This window comes from Peromyscus eremicus, chromosome 9 (genome assembly GCF_949786415.1).
Source record: "Peromyscus eremicus chromosome 9, PerEre_H2_v1, whole genome shotgun sequence".
In the NCBI taxonomy this organism is placed as follows: domain Eukaryota; kingdom Metazoa; phylum Chordata; class Mammalia; order Rodentia; family Cricetidae; genus Peromyscus; species Peromyscus eremicus.
Window position 1 is genome coordinate 102778963 of NC_081425.1, and position 22838 is coordinate 102801800.

Consider the following 22838-nt stretch of genomic DNA (forward strand, 5'->3'; position numbering starts at 1 on the left):
CGTCATTTAAGACTCTTCCTGACCTCTTTCTACTGCCATACAACTCCACACATTAGTTTTAATTATGTGTATGTGTCTGTGTATATGTGAGTGTTGGTGCCTGCCTGCGGAGGTCAGAGCAATCAGATTCCTTGGGGGTCTGGAGTTTCAGGCACCAGAGTGGGTGCTGGGAATCAAACTATGGTCCTCTGCAAAAGCAGGATGTACTCTTAACCAGCGAGCCACCTCTGCAGCCCCCTAGTGTAACTTGATTGTTTTACACAAATCAGAACTAGGCTCTTGTGAAAGGTGTTCTTTTCACAGCAGGTGGGGACACTCTAAGAACTCAGGTGACTCTAACTGGTGGTAGCAGAATTGGTTAAATGACACTAATAGGAAGTAATAGCACCTGCTACTGTGGACAGACCGGGTTTGCCTGTCTATGAAGTGACAGAGCGGCCCGCACAAGTCACGTGTCATGATTCCAGGTGAGGCTTTACTGAAGATTCTTAAACTAGTGACAATCTAGCTATTCAGTCACTGGAGAAACCGAAGTCATGTGGCCCACAGTGTATCAAATTGTGTCCAATAAACTGGGGAGGGATTTCACAGTAACCACTGGAAGTATGCCAGCCCATGATGATTTGTTGTGCAAGTGCACCCTTTTCTGTGGACGGAAAGAAACGGGCTAAAAGGACAAGACTAGTCTGGTGTGTGGGGAAACTGCAGGCAGACAGAAAACCTTCAGGGTCCCTGGGAGGGCGGCTGCTTTCTTCCTCTTCCACCACCTCTTGTCCTTTATTTTAAACTGTCTTGTTTCTCAACTGCGTTTGCATATGGAGCTCAACTGAGAAAAGTTTAAACTTGGATACCCATGTGTTTCTGCAGAAAATTGGATTCTGTCAACATTGGGGAAATCTTAGCATCGAGAATTTTTAGACAGGGTTTCACTGTGAATCCCAGGCTGGTCTCCAGCTCTTAGTCTTCCTGCCTCAGCCTCTGGAGGGCTGGTATTCCAGTGTGTGAGGCTTGAGGTCATTAAAGTTTTCCAGGCTACTTACATAGGGAGCAATTTGGAGGCCCAACAGTGGTAGTCCTCCTCCATGGACCAGAGTACCAGTCATCTCACTCCTCCTTCAGTTTCATGATGAACTTCTGGTGGTTCTTAAAACTCTGCCCTCCACCACCAACCTGGAACTGCATTTTTTGAGTTCTGAGGCATGGATTTGATGTGTGGACATAAGGACCTTCTGACTCATGGACCTTAGACAGAGGTAGACACCTGTGAGCTGGCCATGAGCAGAAGAGACCACTGTGAGCTGGCCTTGGGCAGAAGGGACCACTGTGAGCTGACCTGGGGCAGAAGAGGCCACTGTTTGCTGGCCATGGGCAGAAGAGACCACTGTGAGCTGACCTTGGGCAGAAGAGACCACTGTGAGCTGGCCTTGGGCAGAAGGGACCACTGTTTGCTGGCCATGGGCAGAAGAGACCACTGTGAGCTGACCTTGGGCAGAAGAGACCACTGTGAGCTGACCTTGGGCAGAAGAGGCCACTGTGAGCTGGCCTTGGGCAGAAGGGGCCACCCATGAGCTGGCCTTGGGCAGAAGAGGCCACCCATGAGCTGGCCATGGGCAGAGGAGGCCACCTGTGAGCTGGCCTTGGGCAGAAGAAGCCACCAGACTTTTTAGTGTGTAGATCTCAAACATGAGCTAACTGCACAGAAGGCCTCACAACTTTTCTTACAGTGGCATGTAATGAAAATGGATGAACCGATGTAACGCAACTCATTTGGCAGGGGCTCTGCCTTCTGCTCTAAGGACAGCTCTTACTTTCTGCTGTAGCGCTACATACTCTAAATCTTACTCGTGCACATGGTCCCTGGAAAAAATACTTGCTAGTCTCCCTTGTGCCTGGATGGGTTCTAAAATTCTGGCCAATCAGTTGTGACAGAGGGAATAGTGTAAAGCAATTTCTAGGAAACTCAAAACACAGCATCAAAGACCACAGGTGCCTGGCGTTTACTCCTCCTTTGTCCTGTCTACCTCTGTCAACAGTGTATGAGCAATGGTTAGAGACCTCGTTTCCACTTTGGTCACTGAGGGTGGTGGATAAGTGATAGGAAGAAGTCTAGGTAGCTGAAGTCCACAACACTGCCACACTGCACTGTCCTGACAATGTCTGGACTTTTTTTCTCATGAGAGAAATAAACTTATTGATGTCGTAGTTTCTTTGTTCACAATAGATGCTGTGGGATGGTCTGTATGTGCTCTGATTGGTCAATAAATAAAACACTGATTGGCCAGTGGCCAGGAAGGAAGTATAGGCAGGACTAACAGAGAGGAGAACTGAGAGAACAGGAAGGCGGGGAGAGACACTGCCAGCCCCCGCCATGACAAGCAGCATGTGAAGATGCTGGTAAGCCACGAGCCACATGGCAAGGTATAGATTTATAGAAATGGATTAATTTAAGCTGTAAGAACAGTTAGCAAGAAGCCTGCCATGGCCATACAGTTTGTAAGCAATATAAGTCTCTGTGTGTTTACTTGGTTGGGTCTGAGCGGCTGTGGGACTGGCCGGTGACAGAGATTTGTCCTGATTGTGGGCCAGGCAGGAAAACCCTAGCTACAAATGGCGCCCAATGTGTTGGCAAGAGTTTCCACCTAAAACCTGAGAAAAAAGATTCTAAAACAGAGCTAAAAACAGTTCCTAGTTGTTTCTCTCAAGTTAGTGGCAGCCTACATGTTTGAGCTACTATGGCGGGTTCCTGGTGTGCATGCTCGAACTGCAGTGGTGGGAATGAGGCCTCTGCAAGTGGCACATTAAGCTGAGTGGTGGATTTAGCCTTTGCTAGTACAAAACAAAACAAAAAAAGAGGTTTCTGGGCTACACACTGCTTTGATAGAAGCCTAGACCCACTATTTCTGAGAGTTGATGGCTCCCAGAGCTGGCGGAAAATGTACCACCACCATGTTGGGAAGCTGAAGTGGGCGGAACCAGCAGCCACAGTGCCATTTCAATCTTAGAATGCTGCAGTTTAAAGCAATAGGCTCAAGGTAATATAAAAAATAAGCCACAAAAAGATGGCTACCACACAGAGAATCTGGATTATGTTCTCTTTGATATTTATAACTGAAGAAAAACATTTGATTGCAAAAGCTGTTGAGTTATGCCAAAATGTATATTTTAAAGGTACCTTGACTTCAAAATTTGGATGTAAGGATATGTTGCTTTGGAAAGGAGGCTCTGCTTTTGTTTCCACAGAAAGCCAGAGGCTATGGATTTGTTCCAGATTAAGATACATCAGGTTTGACCAGCCAAGACCCCCTGAAAGGTCTCCGATGATACCAAGGCCCAGATGATCCAATATCCAGAACCATTTCAAGGCAACTGGCTCAGACGATACACCCTCATGGACTACTCCATAATCCTAAAATTTTCTTTGTATCCCCATAAGATACAGTGCCCCCCTCCAGCAGGAAGTAGTAAAAGAAGCTATGCCCAAATTCCCAAATATACCAAGCTGACTTTGGAGATGTGTAAAAGTTAAAACCTTCCTTTTTTTTTTAAAAAAAAAACAACAGAAAGAAAAGAAAAGGGGAAGTGCTGTGGGATGGTCTGTATGTGCTCTGATTGGTCAATAAAAAAAAAACACTGATTGGCCAGTGGCCAGGCAGGAAGTGTAGGTGGGACTAACAGAGAGGAGAATTGAGAGAACAGGAAGGCAGGGAGAGAGACTGCCAGCTGCTGCCATGACAAGCAGCAGGTGAAGATGCCAGTAAGCCACGAGCCACATGGCAAGGTATAGATTTATAGAAATGGATTAATTTAAGATATAAGAACAGTTAGCAAGAAGCCTGCCATGGCCATACAGTTTGTAAGCAATATAAGTCTCTGTGTTTACTTGGTCGGGTCTGAGCAGCTGTGTGACTGGCCGGTGACAGAGATTTGTCCTGATTGTGGGCCAGGCAGGAAAACCCTAGCTACAAATAGAGGCATAAGTATTTTTGCCTTATTTTAGAGATTAGGGGATCTACTGAAGTAAAACACTTAGAACAGTGGCAGATGCAGTCTGCAGCAAAGGCCGCACATGGCAATGATGACTGTCATTATATTGAAGGGCAGTAGCTCCAGAGTGGGGCTGATTTGCACTGCATGGTCTACATTTTCAATTCTAGTCAGAGGGCAGAAGACTTTGAACTATGTGCTAAATAAAGCATTTTTTAAAATTTAGTCTTTTGTCAATAAAGTTTTATTGGAATTCAGCCACACTTCACCACTGTAATTGCACCACTCACAGACACCTCCCACTCTCTAGAACCTTGCGTTCTGTCCTTTCTCAGTCATCTAGTTTCAAGGTCACTGTCCATCTAGGACTCTGTGCTGGCTAGTCTTATGTCAACTTGGCACACAAACTAGAATTATCTGGAGGGAGGAAGCAAAATTGAGAAAATGTCTCCATAAGATCTGGCAGTAAGGCATTTTCTTAATTAGTGATTGATGGGGGAGGGTCCAGCCCATAGGGTGGAGCCACCCCTGGGCTGGTGGTCCTGGATTCTATAAGAAAGCAGACTAAACAAGCCATGGGGAGCAAGCCAGTAAGCAGCACCCCTCCATGGCCTCCACATCATCTCCTGTCTCCAAGTTCTTGCCCTGTTTGAGTTCCTGTCTTGATGATGAACAGCAATATGGAAATGTAAGCCAAATAAACACTTCCCTCTCCAACTTGCTTTTTGGTCATGGTGTTTTGTTACAGCAATAGAAACCCTGACTAAGACAGGCTCTAAGCAGATGACCTCGACACATCCCTTTCCTTTACCACCTGTGCCCAGCCCCTTAGCAGGAGCACAGGGGCTTTCTTCTAGCTTGTCTTTTATTGACACGGCACCTGGAGAGATGTTTAAGAATAGCTGACCAGGTAATACCATGTCCTGTGGCTTCTTCCTGCATTGAGAAGGAAACATCTGCCCTTGACATTGGCCTTCCCCAGCCCCTCGCCCACTCCTTTCTCCTGTTCCCTTGGCTCCCGCCCAGTGTCCCTCTCCTGTGGTACTCCAAGCTCTTCTTGGCATCAAGGACACTTCACATGCTTTCTTCCCCTGCTTTTCATAGAGATTGTAAATGCCACTTGCTCTAGCTCTAGAAGTTCCTTGTTCTGTTATGAATCTGAAGGCCCACGACGCTCACTGAATACACAATATTGGCTCTCAGACAGAACAGTGCACCAAGGTCTGTGTTTATTATTTTTTCAAAGATATTATTTTAGCCAGGTGTGGTGGTACATGCCTTTAACCTCAGCACTCGGGAGGCTGAAGCAGGATGACTGGTTGAGCCCATGAGATCAAGACCAGCCCTGGGCAATATGGTGTGACTCTTTCAGAAAGAGGAGGAAGAGGAGGGGGAAGAGGAAGAGCATCAGGAAGGGAAGAGGTGGGAGACAGAGGAAGGTATTACAAAACTAAAGAGCCCTGAAAATATTCATCTCAAGCTAGGATGAAGCTCAATGCAATAGATTTGCATGCAGGAGACTTGAGTTTGATCCCTGGTAACACACACACACACACACACACACACACACACACACACACACACACACACACACACACTGGGGAGATGGGACTCCATTTTAGTTCATCTGGAGCAAGGCCAACTAAGCTCCTGGAAGTCTGGGGCAACCCATCTTAAAGTATCCCACCGGGCACTTGCCGGCTATACCAGAAACACGTGGAGGCTGAGCCTTCTCCTAGGCTTCTCTGGATTTTGGATCCAGAGTTTTGAGGCTGGGCATCCTAAATGTGCTTCACTTATCTGTGAGGAAATTACATCACAGGTGGTAGCTACGGGAAAAGACAGTTTAAGGGAGAGGCAGGCAGGACACCCAGGAGAGCAGCCCCCGGGACCACAGAACAGACCAGAGACAGGGCTGCTTTGACAGCATTGGTCCTTCTACTTCAAGCAGGGGTTTTACTTCCTAACTGGGCCTGGTATATTAGACTTGAAGAACTACTGTCCAGAAAGGGGCTCAGCTCAGGCCTGGGGATGGGTTCTAACTGCTTCTCTTCAGCATTTCCAAGTTGGAGAAGTCTGAGTCACTCAAAGGAGGGATTTGAGTTCCTCAGTAGTAGATGTGTTGTTCCTCAGCATGGCCCACACTGCTTTGATAGCCACACTGTGTTATCAGTACTAAGTGAACACCAGACCCGTGGTCAAAGTGGTCCAATAGACGTCCTGAGAGACACTGTGTTATCAGTACTAAGTGAACACCAGACCCGTGGTCAAAGTGGTCCAATAGACGTCCTGAGAGACACCTTGAAGAAAAAGCAACAGAGAGCGTTGGTGGCCAGGTGAGCACAAGAAACAAGGCTCTGCCTGTTTTCTTCTTGAAGGTTCAGATGTGACAATCCACTAGGCAATGGCAGCATCACACACACACACACACACACACACACACACACACACACACACACACACACCCCTTGTGATCTGATGTCTATCACAGATGCTCCAGACCTGGACTCCTGCTCTGTTGGGCTGCATGCTGGGGATGGAGCCAAATGTGGGGACACAGGGAACACCTGGAAGTCGGGTGCATTTCTGCAATTACATGTGAGAGAACACAGATCAGACAAAGGAGGAGAGCTCCTGGCCGGAAGGGGAAGTCCCTAAGGGTTCCCAAGACTAGGCTGTGCCTTTGGGCTCTCAGACTCCGTCTTCTTTAGCATGAACAAGCTCAGAGCTTTTTTCTTTACAACATTTTGTACTATGAATTTGTTCCTAATTTTAATTTTTTTCTCTTGGTGTTCAATAAAAGCTTTTTGATAACTCTGTCTTGTTACAACTCCACAAAAAGGTAGCAAGGGGAGGCTGGCTCACAGTCATTCACAAAACAAAATGTGCTTTTATGAAAACGAGCAAGAGAGTGTGACAGTGTGGTTAACTGCTGGAGAGGGAATGAGCTGATGAAGGCACAGAGGAACCCTGAAGTGGGAACAAGATAGTCTGGGGCCACAACTATGGAAGTGGCATGTGCTGGGGGAACAAGTGAGGAAAGGGGTAGGTTGCTGGAAGGGAAGTTCTGAAGGCCTGAAATGCTGTGGCCTTCTCCATACCGCCTTAGAGTTCGGATTGTTTTACTTCCTTAAGGTGGGATGGCTACCCTAGTCCATTCATACAGAGGCCCTGTCACCTCATTCTCTATGTCTTTTCACTAGAAGAGTCGATAAAAGAGAGCAGCCTTTGGACTTCCACAAGGATTTTGAAGAGAGAACTCGAGGATAAGAAGAGAGAAGAGAACAGAAGAACTAGATGGGGAAGAACTGGAGAGGAATGAACTAGATGGGAAGAACTAGATTGTAGGGCTAGAAGAGAGGACTAGAGGAATGAGATACAAGATGAGAAAGAACAAGATGAGAAAGAAGGAGATGGGAGAGGAGCTAAGATGGGAAAGAACTAGACGGATGAGAACCTAGATGGAACAGAACCAAGATGAAGGAATTAAGATAGAACTTAGAGGGGACAGCAGATAAATGTAGAGAGAAATCAGGCAAGAAAGGAGCTAGGTATGAGAGCAGAATAGAAGATGTGTAGAGAGAGAACTGACACTGAATAATAAAGTATGGACTAAGGAGTTTCATGTACATAGATTCATTTCTTTTCATCAAAGATTAAATTATCAGCTGGTTGTAGATTCTTCCCTGACCCTGGGAGGGGACTATTGAGGGGTCGGACCCTCCTAGTCCCCAATATTTCGAGGCATTCACTTTTAGAGCATTGAGCAGATGCTTAAAAAAGAGGACTTTTACAAAACTCACTTCTGCTGAGCATAGTGAGATAAGGAACCAGTTCCTAATGAAGGCATGAGCTGCCTCACACGAGGATATGAAGACATGGGGCTGGAACATGGATATTCTCTGACTCACATGATTAAATGATGCTGTGACTTTTTAGTACTTCTGCTAAAAGTCATAAGGAAACATCAGTGAACCCTAAATTCAGGGTAATACAGAAGAATAAGCTCACATATCTTAAAAAATACCAACACTCAGAAGGGCAGACAAGAGAAGGACTTTGGATCTGTGCCAGGTTTAAGCAGACTGACCCGAGCCTGTGGGACACCATGCTTATTGCAATAAGCCAGGCATGAAACAACAAATTGCATGATCTCACTTAGATGTAGAACCTAAAAACATCAAAGGAATGGTGGTGCCTAGAAGTCATCCACAGGAGGCCTAGGGCACGGACAGATGCTGGATAAAGGTCAAATTTCAGTCAGGAGGAAGAAACTCAGGGATCCATTACACAGCATATAGTTCACCACAATGGGCCCTTCCTTTAAAAGTTATTGAATGGTTAGATATTAAATGTTCTGACCACAGCAAATTATGAAGATGTGAGGTGATACCTGTACTAACAAGCTTAATTTAAATAATCATCGATATAGACAGATATTAAAGCAACACTTCTATACTGCAAATATATTCAATTTTTATTTGTCAATGATACCTTAATAAAGTTGTAGAGAGAGCCCAGTGACACACAACTACTAAATGAAGCACATAACCCCGTATCCTGGGCCAGAAAGCAAGACTGGAATGAAGGACAGGTGGTGGTGGCAGCCTATTAAGCTCTACATTGGCAGGTCCTCTCTCCAGCTCAGTCATATGTCCCTTCATTGAGTGAGAAAGGGGACGGAGTGTGACATTTGAATAAAGCATGTCCATTAGAAAGTAGTTTGCTGCACTAGCATCAAGTTTCCTGATCCTGATAATTACGTCATGGTCATCTAAGAGATGCCCCATTGTTTTAGGAGTCATTCTGAAGTGTTTAGTTAAGAGGGTTGATTTTTGTAAGTTACTGTCAGTGGTTCTGTGAAATAATAATACTAGGTAAAATGCAAATAATACCCTCTCAGCCACACCCACAGATAAAGCGAGTGAGGCAGAACACTAACTGTGTAGGTAAGATGTGTATGGGTTAGCCCAAGGTTCCTCTAAAAGAAGATACCAAAAGCAACTCCAGGTCCTCCAGAAATCATGCAACTTAAAGGACAAATTGAGGGAAAGGTGCACAGTAATCAGCCTGCATAGCTTGAAAAATGTCACTGCCCTGAAAGACAGAGGAAACCAACTCCCAAAGCAGGCAGTGTATATACAATGTATACCCAACATAACAATAGTATATACAATGTGTACCCAACGTAACAATAAGGGAAAATGAAAGGCTGTGATTGGTTAGAGAAAACAATGGGTCTGCTTAGTGTGTGACTCAGCTTTTGGTGGTGAGATTTTGACTAATTGTGACCAACTGTAAAGCCTTCAGATTTCACCCAGTCCTTTTCTGGAGGAAAAAAGGTAAAATAAAGACACAGGTAAAGAAAGGTCCTTTCAAAGAAAGCTAGGGTTAAGTATCATATCTCTGAGCCTCAGGGACAAGAGGAAAGCATTGTACCCTAAGACTGCTCATGGCTATTAAGTGGGATGAAGCCATATCAGATACCTGTCTCCATAGAAACCTATCTGGTTGAAAGTGCTGCAAAAAAATTAACATGTATTTTTCCTTTCCTAAAGGGCAGTGGATCCTACTTACATGGATTTTGACCTTTACTTTTATATCTGAGGCTTATTATAAGGAGTTCTTTGCAAAGCTAGTCAAACAAAGAGCTCAGTAAGTATCATTTCATTAGTTCTAAGGTCTGACTTAAAGTAGTTATGGCCTTTAGAGCTGCATATCGTGAGACAACTATGAGGAATTGGGGGTAAAACCTGCCATTCATAGAATATTGTCATCTACACAAATAAACCACTGGCCCCATACAATATTCTAGCTCAAATGCCAAGTGGCTTCATAACAGAGATATGAGTTAGACAGCCCTGTTTTCAGCCTGGTCCTGCATTTCAAGAGGCAGTAATGTTTAATAAAGTCAGTCTCCTTGTATAAGTTAATACTGACAGATGTCACAGAGCTATAAAGCTCATAATCCTGTTGAAGTCAATGCCATGGAGAAAGGCCTTGGGTCATGGGACTTTCAGACTCTCATCTTATTTCCAAGGTCCTCTCATTCTGGATTTCTGGTATCCTGAACAGGCTTGTGTCAAGTAGGCTAAATTCATCTGAATCTGAAAGATTATTGTATTAAGTACAGCTCACCATCAGAACCAGTCACAGTATAGTCACTGGAGTGAGGAACCATCCTGAAGACAAGGCCAGGCACCATTTTTGACACCACCTTTGGTATGTGACCTCTACATCTCTGGGATACTCAGATCCCAAAGGTCTATCCAGAAGCAGCTGGCCACACCTTCAGGGAGAGAGTTTATTATGCAGTACATTATGGAATACACAATGCTTTCAGAAACTTTTGAGGGAACTGAAAATGGGGTCTTGAGGACCTGAAGGTTTTTGGGTCATTAGGGAGAAGGATCCCAAGGGAAATAAAACTGCTGAAGGAGATGGAATGAGACACAATTTTTCAATCAGTTTCGACTGTGCACTGTATCTTCATGGTGATCACAGGTTGGGTTTTTTTGGCCTGTGCTGATTTAACACATTCAGCTCCATTTTCTTCACAAGTGGAAATATGATTTCAAGATTGAAAAACTACCAGTGGAATGTAGATCCTTTTCCTTTATTTGTCGCCAATTAATCTCTATGTTCTTTGTTGGGGAGAATTAGTTATTTATCCAATGCTTAAGTGGTTAGTTTTGGAGCCAAGAACCAATCCATGATTGGCTGGTCCCACATTTCCAAGTGTTGGCTGGGTGCTAGGGAATCTGAGGATTCTCAGGCTGTCTTTATAGGCAGGATCAATATGCCATTCACATATCTGTCTAAATTTAACTGGAACATCTTTGTAGTTTCAATCTGTGTCAGAAATGGCAGATGGCCTGTGTCTTCAGAGCACTGTCACAGTTAACCATCTACTTGTGCCCAACTTCGAGAACTACCTGTTGAAAGTGTCAGGGGATACGGCTTCTGTATCTATTCCCTTCCACTCACAGTAGAACTGGCTAAGTTCAGTGTGGGCTTAGTAGTTAGTCTCCCATGAGTGTTTGGCACTCTCAGTACCCACAGTACTTCTCATGGTCTTTCCAAGCCTCCTCAGAGAAGTACAACTTCCATCTACTGATCTGTCTCTGGAACACTATCCAAGAGCTTATTTCTATCAAAAAAAAAAAAAAAACTCTCCATTTTTTCAAATAACAAAATGGAGATCAGAAAGGCAAGTGCCTTGCTCAAACTTAATAGGTGGCAAGTGGCAGAAACAGGAATATATGGCCAGGCTGTGCAATCAGGTGCACATGGGAACTCACTGTCTCCGTCATGGTGGGTGGGACCCCCTGTGCCTGATGTAATGTGAGTGTCCTGCTGTGCCAAGTTCTTTGCGTAGGATCCTAGAACAGGGTAATCTCAGAGAGACCTGGTACTTGCAACCAGAATGTCTGAATCGGATCCCAACTCAGCTAACTTCATATATTTGGTGATTTTTCATGAAAGGTTTTAAAATTTTAAAGCCTTGAAAAAATATTTTGATTGTACCATGAACTCTGTCAACCACTGTGTCCCCTATCTACCCCTGATGTGACACTCTGTTGTCCTTCAGTCATTTACCTTCAGTTCAGTTTCTCATGTTGCACAGGGTGACTTGAGGTCAGAAAGGTCACAGAAACCAGAAAGACCCATAGAAGAGTATTTATATCCTGAGAACAGTAACAATTTATTTAATCTCCACTAAATTCTAGAAATTATATTGAGGGCTTTACTCATATTTTCCTTTATCTATATAGAAATTTGAAAGGTCATTCAATCACATTACCTTATTCTGAGGATCAGAGAGGCTCAGTGATTCACTCTGAGCTTGTGAGTTAGAAAGCAAGAGGTCAACTTATGACATCTGATTCAAAAACATAGTCTCTTGCTACTAGGACATCATAGAAGATATTCATTGACACATCATTGGAAAGATCTGTGAACATACTTGTATGTAGACGCCACATAAGACATTCAATGATACACTGTTGGAAAGGTCTGCTTTCCAAAGGTAAACATACTTGTATGTAGAATTAAGATCAGCACCACTGTTCCTGCATGCTTTTTCTTCCCCCAAGGTAGCTCCAGAAATAAGTTTGCTGTGCAATTGGGAACTGGTCCCTGTGCATATTATTAGTTCAACTATGCAGATTTTCAAAGCTGTAAGTGGGGTCATATTGTTTTTAAATTTTTGTTTGTTTGTTTGTTTTTCGAGACAGGGTTTCTCTGTGTAGTTTTGGTGCCTGTCCTGGATCTTTCACTGTAGACCAGGCAAACTCACAGAGATCTGCCTGGCTCTGCCTCCCAAGTGCTGGAATTAAAGGCATGTGCCACCACTGTCTGGCAAGTAGGTCATATTGTTAATACATGCTTGCTTTATTAAGTATCCCTAAACCACACTTCCAAAATACACTTTTCATTTTTCTAATAGATGTCTTAGATACACTTTGATTTATTTGAACATGCACTTATGAATGGAAAGATTTAGATTATTTCCAATTTATCAGCCACAGGAGCAAAGAGCAAAGAGTCGACCATTCAGACCCTTGTGCAAGTGTTTCTGAGGGGCGGGGTATTTTAAGAGGGACAGAGTGATCAGATCTGCCTCTCTCCATATTACAGACACAGCCATGCTGACCTTGGAAAGCCCACAGTGGTCCATCTATGGTTCTGTGCTGCATCTCAATGAGAAGTGAAGTTGGATGAACCTGAACCTTGACTGTCTGATGTTTTCCTTCCTTCTACATTACCATTTCTAGTTTATTTTTACTCCCTTCCATGCTAGTTGGTACCTTGCCCTTCCTTTCTAGTTCTATCTGCCCCTACTTACTTATTTACAGAGTCTGTCTCCTGACTTTGAAGTAAGAAAACACACAGCTGTCTAGTGCATGCCAGAAATGATGGTGAACCCTTATTATCATGTTGAGCACTAACGCTCCTCGACTGGCCTAAGGTGTATGAATCACTGTTCTATTCGGTGGGACTGAGTGCTGTGATCAATGGTGATTAGGGCACAATGGAGAATAGAGACAGCTGGAGCAAGCGGGACCCACGGGAGGGTTCCAACTGTGTACTCCCTTACCTTCTCAGTATAGTTCACTTGATGATGTCCTGGTGTTTAACTTACAGACAAAGACAGTGTGGACTGCTGAAAGGGTGAACGTCTACCTTGAAGGATTGCAAAGCACACAGTGACTTGCTTGTGTCTCCGACTTTCAGGGCACTTTGTTATCTTGGTGAATGAGAGTTGTATATCATCTAAAGTGTTACTGTCGATCCGAGTCACCTGTTTTCCATGAGGACCATGGATTAGTAGTCTTCCCCTTCACTGAAATAAGGCATTATTTAAATTTTATTATTTAAAAATTACTTTAAATTGTCGGAGCTCTGGCGGATGGTTTAATAAATGATATTTTAGCTACAAGAAAGAATAATCTATTGCCAATAAATGTCAGTATTCTGTAGAATATTTTAATGGCAAGGGAAAATGCTGATGATCTATTGCTAAGCATTAAAAGCTGGTTACAAATGATGTGCCTTGGATGACCCAAGTCTATAAAAAAGTAGAAAAGAAAAGATAGAAATGTGAGAAAAATTGTAATAGTGTTTGTCCTTGGTAAATGGAAAAATTTTTTAAAAATTATAATCTTACAACTTACTGAAATTTTCATCTTTTCCCTTGCAAAACCATATAGAGAATTTAGAATGAAAGAAAATGATGCATTAAAATTTTTCTGACTCTTCCCTTTTTCCTCAAAATTTGAGATTCATCTGTTTTAGCATCATGCATGGTACAGATTTACAGAGAAATTTCAGTGGCATTATTAGATTGCTGCTGTTCTCTCAATAGTGCCCAGGGAGGTAGCTCAGCCCAGATTGTCATCCCAACAGCCCCTATGCATCCTTCTAGAAAGTTCCTGGCTACTGCGGAGGTCCTACTTTATGGGTTCAGTGGACTACTGAGGTCTAGCTTCAATGAATCAACTGACCAACTCTCTGGGCTTGCTCAACTCTGTGGTTCCCAACAGAAGTTTAGGGAGCCTGGGTGGGCAGAGAGGAGAAGTCTTGGGATAATTTCAGAGGGGATCAGAGTTCTAATCCTGAAGTAGGGGTTTTCCAGAAGGGATCTATCACCCAATGGAATGTTACCCAGGGGAATGAGTGAGCATATTGTGAGGCCCAAAATGTCCCCAAGATGGAATTGCCAGCTGGCTCCTAGAAATGGAGGGACAGGCATATTCCTGAGTGCCCACTAGGTGGCAGGCCCTTTCCTGCCCTGAGTCCTTATGAGTCTCTCAAAGGCTTGGGGACACTGGTCTAAAGGGTCACTAGAAGGGACAGTTCAAATGCAGATTCTAGGGTCCATTCCATCTCTAGGCTCTCCAACTCAAAGGTCCAGCTGGGACCTCACATTCTTCTTTCTTTTTCCTTCTAGTCCTTCTTTTAGTAAAAGTCTCACTCTGTGGTCCAAGCTGGCCTCCAACTCACTGTCCTCCTCCTTCTTTAGCGCTGCATTTGGAGTGCTGGGGTTTCACAACGAATCACCACACGCAGCTCCGACTCTCATTTCTAACAGCTGCTGGAACTCCTGTTAGTACCACTCTCTGGTGTGCACATTTTGAGCCCAGGATAAGTCAACGTGGGTTCTGGGGAGGAAAGGAGGAGGTGGCATAGTGTGTGACACAGGATGTGACGGGCTCCAGAGCTGGTGTCACCCGCCAGGTAACTCACTTTGCATGAATGCAGCTAATAAAGTATTCATATGCGCTGCTTAAAATAGGAGGTAGGAATCCCAAATAAGCTTCAAACAAAATGATCAGTCAACGATTCTCAAATGATTTGAAGTAAGGGTATTAAGAAACCCCACTTGTCAGAGACCAATGCATTCCTTTTCGTGCTTAAGACTTAGGCACAGTTCTGGCCACATGTGGCTGATCAGGCAAGTCTGACCGTACCAAACTGGTCTGTGTCTGGCTCAGGGTGTGGCAGCCATTGATGACGCATCTGGATTGTGGGTGATGATAAGGTGCTGTGAAGGTTTCTGAAGCTGGTTCTCCATTTCTCGCCTTGCATCAGCAGAGAGTGACAATGATCAGTTTGCAGCCCACAAACTACGCATGAAAGTATTCTGGTCTAGCTTTGGTAGATTACTGATTTGGGGACGGGCTTGTTGGGCAGCCTCAAGCAGCCAATTTATTGTTTTGAATTGCTGAACCACAAGTTAACTTTGTATATGGTTCAAGGTCATTTGGTTCTTATCAATTACTTCTGGGGTGCTTGGAAGGAGACTAATCAAATGTCCTTTTGGCTCAACTGCTCTTTCTTCATGCTTAGACATCAAGCATAATGTCCTGGACACAGTAGGCCCGGTACAAACACTAGAAGATAAATGCAGACAAGAGTAGGCCAGGACATCAACCGTTTTCAGGGTGGTGGCCAGCCAGGAAGTAAATGCCCGGTACAAACGGCCCTCAGACAACACTTTCTTTATGGACTTTATAGATACAGCAGATCAACAGAGCCAACGGAGAAGAACCAACTCCCAAGGGAAATGTAGGCCACACTCACCAGTGTGCTAAGACGTGAGGGAAATTTACTTCAGTAGATTCTTGGGCTTTGTGACTCAGGCCACTTGGGTGTCATTTCCAGGCTGAATCAGGACACTGTTTTATGCCCAGGTCAAAGTGAGCCTTGGTGGTATCTCTGGAAACCTCACAAAGTTTGCCTCCATTGTTTTTCTTTCACTACTAGAATAACGAACATACACTTGGATGATTTAGGAAGAGCTGGAAGCAGATCTGAGCTTCATAAAACAACCACCTACCCACACTCACCTGCTCAGCTCTCCCAGCTCCATTCCTCACTGGGCTATTCAAGGAATTTACGTGACTTATGATGTACAGCCAATAATAATGATCACCGGAAAAATGGTAGCTGCTATTTAAAGTGCACTGCAAGTCAGGTACTGTGCTGAATGTTTAAGTACATTATATTAGGTAGTTTTTATCAACCTAACATTTATATAAGTTTGCTCTAAACATACAGTGGGAAGGCTGGTATCCTAGTCCAAATGTGTCGATCTCAAAATGTTGCTGTGGAGTCCTATACTCAAAGGCTGTAACTTGTCTGTTTATCTTTTCTATTTTGAAGGTGTCTCATATTTAGCCTTAGTTAGCCTTAGATTTTCTACCCTTCTGCCTCAGCATCCTGTGTGCTGGAACTCCCATCCCCTTTTACTTTCAAGATATTTCAACAAACTGAAAGTTTAATGTTTAGAACTCTACATATCTAAGAACAAAATTCCTCATAATAGGGACAGCACTCTGTGAAGGAATACGTTTGGGTCCCAGTTGTGAAGGAGTCAAATTCAGTTCACTAGGTCCTTAAATCATGAGGATGTTGGCATTTCACTATAAATCAAAGACAGACAAGGTTTTACTGCAACCTATAAAATCTGAAGATACAATCTGCTTGTAAATCTAAATTGTAGTTCAAGTAAATATGCATGTGCACATTCACTCACATGTGGAGACTCACCTGTTTTACATCCCCACTTCTTTGAAAAAAATCTTATTTTGCCATTTTTCTAAATACCCTTTTCAAAACTTCAAAGTCTCTCCTAGAAATGTCTGCATAAACAAGACTGTAATAATGGCTGTATCAATGGGCATATTATGGTGGAAGGTGGAAATTTCACAGGGACCCACCCCTAGACCAAGAACTACAGGCAACTAATGACTGCAGAAAGAGAATTAGCCTCTCCCAAGTGTGAACCCCTTATTGGTGTCCAGTGCAGAGCGGTCAGCCCTGAAACAATATGTATGCAAACAACAGAACGGACTCAGCAGGTTGTATTTATGTACTTGTGCACACACACACACACACACACACACACACACACACGTATGTATGTCACAACAATAATCAAAGAAAAAGAAGCTCTCAAGTTGAGAGTGGGGTGGGGCATGTGGGAGATGTTGAAGGGGGAGTGCCTGGGAGGAACTAGAAGGAGGAGAAGGATGGGGAGGTAGTGTAATTCTATTTCAATTTAAAACATTAAAAAAAAAACCCTTTAAACGTCTAAATAATCAACACGGAAGTTCAAGTATCACCTCTCAAAATGAAATGGTGTTCCTGCCTGTGCTCCAGTCAGAGCTGAGAACGCCACCTTCGGATAATGCATTTCAAGGGAAAATATCTGCCTCAGAAATTGGATCTTTCTGAGTAAACTAGAAGTTATGGAGGTTCTGAAGTGTTTCCAGAAAATCAGGAAGGCCTAGGTTCTTATTCATGAGTGATAAGTATAACTGTGGCTTATGTTCAAGACAGGTCAGTGGTATGCTTCTTCACGGCTCATCTATTATTATGTATCGATATGTGATATAGTGTTATTTGATTGTGAGATTTTCAATTTTCAAACAGACAATTTAAACTTTACCACAAGTAAAAACCAAAAGGCCAATCATGATCGTTTTAGCTTTTAAGCTCTCAACTGGAAAAGAATGGGTAGTTACAAGAACTTGGACACTTACAGACATAGGCTGCTTTAAGAAGCAAAGATTTTGGGCAACCCTAAGACTGTAACGCGATCAGCATGGAAGACATCTGTCAGGTGGGGTGGCCTGAGGTGACAGCAGCTAAGTCTTATGTGATCAGGAACCTGGGCAGCTTTGGCTGGTTTTGCTTCCCCTCTTGAGGTGACTACCTCCTCCTTCATGAGGTGACAACTGCCTAACACCCTAATCTTCTCTCCATGACCATGACACAGGATTTAGTGACCACAAGACATGTTAAAATCTCCCTGTCAAGCATGAATTGTCTATGTAGGTTAAAGGCAGGCATCGAAATCCCGTTAGCTACTGGTGCAACTGGGATAAGAAACATATGCATATGCACACACTCAGAAACACACCACAAAACAAGTAGTTACGAAAGCAGCAATGTCTGTTTCCACTCAGAGAGAAGTAGAATTAAAGATCAAATTAACAACACATTTGCTCCTTAAAGAAATAAAAAGGATCTCTCCTCCAGTGTTGGGGTATGGCATGAAGTGCTTGCCTTTGGACCCCACTTGTTTATTTATGCTTAAAAGAAAATTAGAGGATGAAGACAACACGGAGGAACAGCCAGGGAAACACACTGACACTCGGCAGGTGAAGAAATGGAGGAGGAGCACCACCATGGAAGAGATGCACACGTGTGGTAATGGTCTAGTAGGAAGTGGGTTACCTTTACATTTCTTCTCTTCGGTCTGGAAGGTCTGGGCACTTGAGACGCTCTGATCGTTCACATCGTCAGGATCCAGATGGAATATAGAACTCGTCCAAGTGGCCTGGATGAGGTGTGGGGATGCTTGCTCATCCTTCAGTGCACCGCGCCTCTCCACATGGCTCTTCCTGTGCAGGCAGGCTTCGGACATTCCTACGAGCTTCCAGTCCTGTCCTCGCTCTGGACGGGGCTTCTGTTTGTCCCAGGCTGGAAGGCCATTTTCTGGTGGGAGGGGAGTGAAAACGTGAGATAACAGACTGTAGGTATTGTCAAGGTTTTGCTGAGATTGTGTGTCTTGGAAGTCAGTTGCTGCTCAGTCCTTTTGGGCTGACACTGTTCACATGCACCTCCACTATGATGTCAGGACATGCTAAGGCTGTTAGCGTTGGGCACAGAGCCACCTAAGCTGGATGGCCTGTTGGAGTAACCAACACATTTCCCCCCTTCCCGTTTCTCGAACTTCTCCACAGCAAGGCTCTACTGGTCTCACCACTAGAGAAGCAGCCTAAGAGCGAGCTGATACCGGTTTATATCACTGCTTAGATGACCATTTGAGGTCTTAAGAGTCAGGGCTGGCCATGACCTTAGGTTGGATCCTTAGGATATAGCACATCCGGGATGCAGCCTTGTTTGACTTGGGTTTTATCACAGACTGACCTGAGGGACATTGGGCACACTCAAGTTGCCACACACTGAGACTGATAAGCTGCCATTCTTACCATTTTTGACTCTGATGGCAAAACTAAGGAAATAGGAAGGAGCCACCATCAACAAAACATAGCATGGAGCAGCAGCAGCCCCCAAGCCTAGATCCAGATCGTTCACATGGAAGTTCTGTGTTCAATGGAGCCCCAAATGGGCCATGAAATCACATAAAAGTCATGCTTCCTCTGTATGCCAAAGACAGAAGGATGAGCCTGGATCTCTCAGGCTGGGTACCAGAAAGCTAATATTTTATTGTTTTTGAGTTCAGTCTATGGGGTTTGTAGGCCTGTTCTCTAGAATGGGCAAAAATACAATAATATAGTGAATTTCTTACTGAGAAGCATCTTCTCTACTGACAATTTTCACCTTATTCAATGTCTTTACTATATAGGAAGATAAAGTAGAGGACAAAAATAATAAGAACACACACTCACACATCACATACGTACTACACATATACTTATACATATACATTCACTCACACACCACACTCACATCCACACACATCACACACTCACACTCATACATAGCACATACTGACACTCACATGCATATACCATACACACACATTCACAGTCACATACACACACTCACATGCACACACCACACACACACCACACACTCATGGAAAGTACATGGAAAGTACTTTCACATGGAAAGTACAACCTACTTGGTCACCTGTTTCCAGAAATTCTTAGCAACTATGTGCCAGAATTAGGAAGACTACAATTTATAAATGAAGCTTTCAAATTCTAATTTTTTGGTAGTGCTGGGTGATTGAACCCAGGGCCTTGTACATGTCAGGCTAGTGTTTCATCACTTGGGCACATCCTTTCTGGGTGAATTTTCTGTTATGCTGAAGTTACCAAAAGGCCACAGTTGAATCCCTGGTGCTTACAGGGACCAATCCATCTGGGCTTGTGCCTTGGCATGGGGGATTTGTCAAATTGTTTAATAAAAGAGTTAGGCATTCTTTGGGTTTCCAGAGCACTTTTCCTGAAGCTACTAGAACCTTAAGCTGAGATAGTCTGGATGGTTGATCTGGAAGCATCAGCTGTCAGAAGTCACTTTTGGAAGTAATGGTTCCCATTCTGAGTCTCATGTTTTCAGACCCATGCACACTCAAATTTCTGATCCAGGAGAATGCAAATGACTACTGAGTAGGGATCTGCACAGGATTTCTTCTTTTCTTTCTTTTTGAAAAAGATTTATTTTAGTTTTATTTGTGTGTGCTCCCCCCTCTATATATACGTGTGTGTGTGTGTGTGTGTGTGTGTGTGTGTGTGTGTTTGCAAGTGTGTATGGAAAGTGCCTGCAGAGCCCAAAAGACCTCATCAGATTGGCTAGAGTTAGAGTTGTGAACCTCCTGATGTGGGTGCTGGGAATCAAACTTGTGTCTTTCGTGTGTCTTTTGGAAGAGCAGGAACCAGCCCTCTGAACTGCTGAGCTGTCTCTGGGCCCCAGAACAGAATTTAGAATTTCTTTGCCTAATATATGGAAGTGCTGTGGCTTGAAGTGAATCCTGAATCCTGTAGGAGAATGCCACTGTGTGCTGGGTTTGGGGTTGTACCAATTGCTTTGGAATTCTCCACGCTTAGGATTGTGTGAGCCATTGCACTGGGCAGGTTAAACAAACACAGTGCTATTGTCTCTGGGTTTATAAGGTATTATTTATTGCATGGTGAATCAACTCTTCCACTTTCCAAGCATGCCCACCACTGGTGCAATTACAGCCACTTATTCTCACTGTCCGTTGACAGGAAACAACAGGTTGAGATCTTCAAGATTGTATTGCGTTTCAAACTAAACATCTGTGTAGAGTTCACTCAAGAACCTATCATCCACGAGGGTTTAAGTTTCTTGTGAGCTAATTACTAGTGGCTGCAGACAAAGGTTAATCGTGGGCCAGGAGAGACTCACTGTACTCCCACAGACACAAGCAAGCTCACCCACGCATGTTTCTGCTCTTCCCATTTTATTTTCAGAGAATATATCCCCCAGCAAATTGTACCCTGTAAAGTTCAACTTAAACTTCCCAGAGGATTTTTGTGAAGCTACTAACATACAATATTTTTGTACTAATTTCTAAAAGCTGGTAGTAATTCCCTAGCCCTAACAAAAAGTGCAGAAATCGGGCAGCTGCTATTCCTTATTGAATCTGGGTCTCAGATGAAAGATGTCTAAGGACTAGGCACACAACAGGACATTCTGTGTCAAAGTAGAGCCCATTAAAGCTTGTTCTGCATGTCCCTTGGGCCAGCAAGAGGGGGGTTTCCTCTAGCAAGGCTGGCTATGTTTGGGGTAAGGTAAGCGATAGGATTGCCTTCCACTTTCCTAAGAAAAACACTTGAGATGGTTTGGGTAAAGGGCTCCATTCACAGGAGGCATTTACAAGTTCATAATTACTGTCTGCAATTACATTCAAAATAGTGATATTCAGTTGCTTAATTGGCAGGTTTATGGGATACACAGTGCTGGGAAAACCAGAGACTGAGAAACCCTGGCTGGGCCATAGGAAAATGCAATAGGAATTTCTTTAAAGAGAATACTTGATTCTTATCCGCTCAAGAGCAGGGGAATACGTGCAAATCTTACTCCATTCCCAAGGAAGGAGGGGCACCCATGGTGCCAGCTCCCTACATCCTCCTGATTGGGTGTGTGTTCAATGATGAGAACTACAAGCTCTACATATATGCAGCTGGCAAAACGTCTTTGAGATTTTTTCCTATTACTATATCCTGTGTCCCTATCCTTCCACTCCCCCAAAGTTCATTTCTTTTTAGAGGAATTAACATCCTAAAGCGTCAGTCGGTGACTCACAACCCTTGGCAGCTGTCAGAATCACCACAGGCGCTAAGCACAGCATTGAAGACCCAACTTTCTAAATTGGGCCAGGGCCTCGGCATGGATAATTCTGCTAAGTTCTCCAGGTGACTGAGATGCCCAGCAGAGCCTGAGATCCAAAGGACCGAGATAAATTTAAGATAATAAAACAAATGATTGGCATGTGGGGAATAAATTGTATATTCCCTCAGCCTCTAATGTTTTACACAGCTTTAGATAACGTTCCAGTTAGTTTTTTATTGTCAAGTTGACACAACGTAGAGTCACTTGGGAAGGAGGAACCTCAACTGAAGAACCGCCCTTTTCAAACTGGCCTGTAGCCATGTCTGTGAGAGATTGTTTTGCTTGATGACTGATGTGGGAGGGCACTGTGGGCATCACTATCTCTAGGTAGGCACGCCATGCTGTCTGAGTATGAACCAGTCGGTGGGCCAGCAAGCAGAATTCCTTCATTGTTTTTGCTTGGGTTCCTGTCCTGACTTCCCTCAGTAATGGACCGTAACCCAGAAATGTGAGGTGTACTAAACTCTTTTGTCCCCTAAGTTGCTTTGATCCTGTTGTTTAGTACAGTAGCAGAAAGAAAACTAGGTAGCAAAGACTTGTATTCTCATTCACAAATCCCCCAGCTGTTGTTGGGTCTACAGAGTGAAGCCCTGAACATCAGGCACTAGTTGAATATCATCCTGAAGATGCAGGTATGGATGTAAGTAGGTATTTATTCGAAGAGATTGTTTGGGGTGTTATCTGGAACACACTGCTCATAGTGGTAGAAATCAGTTTTTTAAAGGCCTAGGGATGTAACTTAGTTGGTAGAGTGCATGCCTAGCACACACAAAGCTCTGGGTTCAGTCCCCACAATCACACTTACCAGACATAGTAGCACATATCTTAGCAACAGATGGAGGCAAGAGGATCAGAATGTCAAGGATCAAGGTCATCCTCAGCTACACAGAGAGTTGGAGGCCAGTCAGGCCTACATGAGACTCTGTCTCAAAAGAGGAAGGGGTCAGTTCTTTGCT

At 43.9% G+C, this 22838-nt stretch overlaps 1 protein-coding gene across 1 annotated transcript in view; it reads right to left on the reverse strand.

The window, feature by feature from the left end:
- The window catches only part of Thrb (thyroid hormone receptor beta), a 356858-nt gene that overhangs the window by 55513 nt on the left and 278507 nt on the right, over positions 1-22838 (reverse strand). The window contains exon 4 of the mRNA XM_059274178.1: positions 18232-18492. Coding sequence (XP_059130161.1) covers positions 18232-18492 — 261 coding nt within the window. The remainder of the gene's footprint in view (positions 1-18231; positions 18493-22838) is intronic.